The 4,695-nt window shown below is 35.5% G+C and overlaps 1 protein-coding gene across 2 annotated transcripts; it reads left to right on the top strand.

The window, feature by feature from the left end:
- The first annotated feature begins 344 nt into the window (after positions 1-344).
- LOC132941074 (actin-5C) lies at positions 345-4,048 on the top strand. Of its 2 annotated transcripts, none has more exons than XM_061008933.1 (5): positions 345-498; positions 2,297-2,450; positions 2,514-2,753; positions 2,836-3,233; positions 3,311-4,048. In XM_061008933.1, the coding sequence occupies exons 2-5, from the start codon at positions 2,325-2,327 to the stop codon at positions 3,675-3,677; spliced, it is 1,131 nt and encodes a 376-aa protein (XP_060864916.1). In that variant the 5' UTR covers positions 345-498; positions 2,297-2,324; the 3' UTR covers positions 3,678-4,048. The 2 variants fall into 2 exon arrangements, with proteins under 2 accessions (XP_060864916.1, XP_060864917.1); XM_061008934.1 differs by lacking the exon at positions 345-498 and adding an exon at positions 1,313-1,478.
- The last annotated feature ends 647 nt before the right edge of the window (positions 4,049-4,695 follow it).

Below are 4,695 nucleotides of genomic sequence, written 5' to 3'. Positions count from 1 at the left end.
GCACCGCCCCGACGACGTTTGCGACTTGCGAGTGTTCGTGATCGAGCGGGGGGCGAAGGGGGGTAAAACGTCTCTACGGCGGCGGCGGCGGGTGCTGATACCGTTCGCGGTTTGGAATGCGTTCGGCCGCGGTCGCCGGCTTGTGCCGGGTCTCGACCAATCGCGCGGTGCTGTTCGTTTTATGCCCATATAAGGTAATGCCACGGGACGGGCGGAAAATGGCGGTGCACCGGGCGAGTCCATCAGACGGCGGCGCCGTAGCTGGGGCAGCGTACCACGGTCGGCGTGCACTGTGCACCACCCGTCCCCGTCCCATCGGCGCGCACCGTTACCGACTCCACCGAATCGACGGCAATGGATTTGTCCGGCAGGATGCACACCGGCCCCGGACCGTTCGGCCACTTTACGAAAAACTTCCGTAACCGCTCAGCCGCTGAAACGCGAATTCGTTTTCAACAGCTCCGCCAGCCAAAACGGTCGTCAATTTCTTTTTCAAAGGTAAATATAATTGATTATTTATTGTTATTTATTATTTTTCCAAACGTACTTTCCCCGTATTGGGTCTACGAGGTTATTTTTTTTACCGTGTTTTGGGGGATAACCAATCACCAAAACGGTTGGAAAATCCTTCTAATCCTTCGCCGGTCGACGCCCTCGCTTAATGCCCCCAGTAGTTCCACCGAGGTTTTTCTACGTACGAATTTCGTATAATCGTATAACATTGGTAACGAATAACGATATTATTATCATAATATAGAGATTAAAATCCACCGTCAATAGGACCCAGTATCGACGTTTGTTTTTGTCCACTACGAGTGTTATGAGAGATTATGAAGAATTTCCAATTGTTTAAGATACCAACATGGATAATATTGCTATACATATTTAAATGTAGGTTCAGTAATTTATTATAACGATATTAATTTATGCCAAATTCTAAGGGGTGGGGTGTTGTTGCGGCGAGTGTAACAGTAACAGTTTTTTACACGTCCACTCGTCTTTTCTCACGGTTTTCAAACTACAAATATTATATTCCGGTTACCATTTATTTATATAATATATTCTCGTGTACACACCCGGTGCTGCGTTTAACAGCCCTTTTGCGTTCGGTAGCGGTGGTGCGGTGTATGGGTGGGATGGATGGAGTGAGGTGGGAAGGAAGTGGGGTTGATGATGACGACGACGACGACGATGATGACGACGTGGTAGTTGCCGGTAGTGAAGGGCGGGGTCCATGGGAAGGAGTATCACGTCAACCGTACCACAGAGTGAGAGGAAGGCTACTTATACCGGTGTTGGTACTCTCACAAGACCAGTTTTGTTCGGTGATCGACTCGTTCGCTATCGACGTGCGGCTTTAATTTTTTTTCACTTTTAAAAGTTTTAAATCGAATTTAAACTTGACGTTTTCACATTTTTCGGCGTTCGAACTAGTTACTCCGTGTTCCAAACTCTTGGAATTTCTACTTTTATTTCTGGTACGTGCCATGTTTATGTACCATTATTATCTTCGTCCGATTGGCTTAACCTATTATTATCGCGTGTTATAGTTGGGTTTTTTTACATTTTATTTTCATACGGCTTTTGCATTCTCTTGTTTTGATTTTTCAAACCCGACATTGTGGTGGTGATTATAAACTATTTTTGTGTGGAATTTTACGTAATTCTAACGGTTTATTATATTTTTTCAAATTGATAAATACAAATATGTTATAATTTTCCATTAACTGTCTTATCGTATATTAAATTAAAAGTGTATTATTTTATTACTTTTTTTATAATCTCCTTAAATTTGTTATTTATGAGTTTGTAGATTAAAGCAATTGGGATGTATTAACAGACACCAATTAAATTTAATATTTTTTTTTTAAGTGTCATTGAATTCATGATAAACCATTTCAAATTTTCATTTTTTCATTATAATATATGGCAAATGATTAACAGTATTATTACATTATAGTTGTACAACAGTATTAAATTAACATAATTTTATGATACCTACAACTATAGTTAACTAAAATATTTTTGCAATAGTACCCACAGTCATCTTGATATTAGAATTTAATTGGTAACTTAGTAGTATCTAATTCTTATAATTGTAAATATTCATATTTGTGCTTTTTTTTATACTCTTAGTAGTTTAACTATATAGATCATAGTCTTATCAATTTATTAGGTTAATTAATAGTTAATTTATTGTCTACAATATTTATAATTGATTAGTAAATATTTCCATTTGTTTATACTTGGTTGGAAACTTATGAAAGTTCTACATTTATTTATTTTTTTGTTACAGTTTAAACAAATTAAAAATCTAATTCAATATGTGTGACGAAGAAGTAGCCGCATTGGTTGTAGACAATGGATCCGGTATGTGCAAAGCCGGTTTTGCCGGAGATGACGCACCTCGTGCTGTGTTCCCATCTATTGTTGGACGTCCCCGTCATCAGGTAAATATTATAATTTTTAAGTTTATGCCATTCAAATATTTAACTTCTTATTTTTATTATTAGGGAGTCATGGTTGGTATGGGACAAAAAGACAGCTATGTAGGAGATGAAGCCCAATCTAAAAGAGGTATCCTTACCTTGAAATACCCCATTGAACACGGTATCGTTACCAACTGGGACGATATGGAAAAAATTTGGCATCACACATTCTACAATGAATTGCGTGTAGCTCCAGAAGAACACCCAGTATTATTAACAGAAGCTCCATTGAACCCCAAGGCTAATCGTGAAAAGATGACACAAGTAAATATTTATCTTAATTTTAAAATAAATAATTGTCAAACACAATACTTTATAGTTTGCTAACCACTTGTTTTGTCTACAGATCATGTTTGAGACCTTCAACACCCCTGCTATGTATGTTGCTATTCAAGCTGTACTTTCATTGTATGCTTCCGGTCGTACCACTGGTATCGTCTTGGATTCTGGTGATGGTGTATCTCACACTGTCCCAATCTATGAAGGTTACGCTTTACCTCATGCTATCCTTCGTCTTGATCTTGCTGGCCGTGATCTCACAGACTACCTAATGAAAATCTTAACCGAACGTGGTTATAGTTTCACCACCACTGCTGAACGAGAAATTGTTCGTGATATCAAGGAGAAATTGTGCTATGTTGCTTTGGACTTTGAACAAGAAATGGCTACTGCTGCTTCTTCCAGCTCATTGGAGAAATCCTATGAATTGCCCGATGGTCAAGTTATCACTATCGGAAATGAAAGGTAATTTTTATACCAAATATATTTGTTTTACATTCTTTATTTTCAAATGATTTCTAATAGTTATATTTTATTTATAGATTCCGTTGCCCAGAAGCTCTATTCCAACCTTCCTTCTTGGGAATGGAGGCATGTGGTATCCACGAAACTACATACAACTCCATCATGAAGTGTGATGTAGATATCCGTAAGGACTTGTACGCCAACACTGTATTGTCTGGAGGTACCACCATGTACCCTGGTATTGCCGACAGAATGCAGAAAGAAATTACTGCTTTGGCTCCATCTACGATGAAAATCAAGATAATTGCTCCACCTGAGCGAAAATACTCAGTATGGATTGGAGGATCCATCTTGGCTTCTCTGTCCACCTTCCAACAGATGTGGATCTCCAAACAGGAGTACGACGAATCAGGCCCATCCATCGTGCACAGAAAGTGCTTCTAAATACTTTAATATTTATTTTCCTAAAAAACTGTATTTTTTATTTGAATTTTCCTGTATTTTTTATTTAAATAAGAATCAAAATTATAAAAAAAAATCCGATGCATTAGGCCTACATTCCAGTAAGTTATTTACAGCTCAAAGCATTCCTTGATCATAGCATGTCTGCTTTTGATTTATAATTTTTTTATACTGACTGAATGAAAAGAGAATATAATTAAATGTATTTATTTGATAATTATTTACTTATATGGAATTTTTTTTAGACATTCCTAAATATCCAAAGTTGTCTTATAGGCAAAAATATTAGGATTATAATTTTATTAAATTCTCTCTAAAAATATTTGAAAAATAAATGTTTGTAATTTATTATACATGTCATTTTGTCTATTGGTTTTCTAAATTGTCGTCTTAAATCAATTACCTGCATCCTTATTCGCTTTAAGTCCAAAAGTGATACATGTGTGAATGACATAATATCTTGAGTCAAGATTAGTCTTTATTTATGTTTGAATAATATCCTTCCTGCTACAATTAGTGTACTGCAATTAATATTTGAGTGAAAATTGAGAAACCATTAGTTGGCTGATTCGGTACCAATTTTTTCTCTGTCTTGCACACATTGAATTTAGTAAATTTAAACCTCCACATTTCACTCTTGATAATAATATTTGTGTTTGAGATGTTATTTTAAATATTTTGATTTTAAGAAAGTTGCTTATTATTGTACTTAATTACTTGGTTATTTATATTAAATAACTTGAAAAAAAAAAATTTTAACTAAGTTTCTAACGTATAATGTTATTCCTTATAATCTTGTTATAAATAACTTAATTTTAACTAGTGAAGTATGGTCAATGGATATTGAGTGAAAAACGGGAAGTTTTAACAAAGAAAAAATTATACTGGTATACTTTCCCTTATATTAAATCTTGCACACTAAAAATTTATATATTTTTATTATTTAATTAATAAGTTCTTGTAATTTTTGACATGTGATTAATTTTTTAAATATTGCACA

Source organism: Metopolophium dirhodum, chromosome 3 (assembly GCF_019925205.1).
Source record: "Metopolophium dirhodum isolate CAU chromosome 3, ASM1992520v1, whole genome shotgun sequence".
Classification (NCBI taxonomy): Eukaryota; Metazoa; Arthropoda; class Insecta; order Hemiptera; family Aphididae; genus Metopolophium; species Metopolophium dirhodum.
This window is presented reverse-complemented; position numbering and strand designations above follow the sequence as displayed.

Coding starts and splice junctions, on each gene's coding strand:
- LOC132941074 (XM_061008933.1), top strand. CDS start 2,325: ATGTGTGACGAAGAAGTAGCCGCATTGGTTGTAGACAATGGATCCGGT. Junction 2,451..2,513: donor TTGGACGTCCCCGTCATCAG/GTAAATATTATA, acceptor TTTTATTATTAG/GGAGTCATGGTTGGTATGGG. Junction 3,234..3,310: donor ATCACTATCGGAAATGAAAG/GTAATTTTTATA, acceptor TTTTATTTATAG/ATTCCGTTGCCCAGAAGCTC.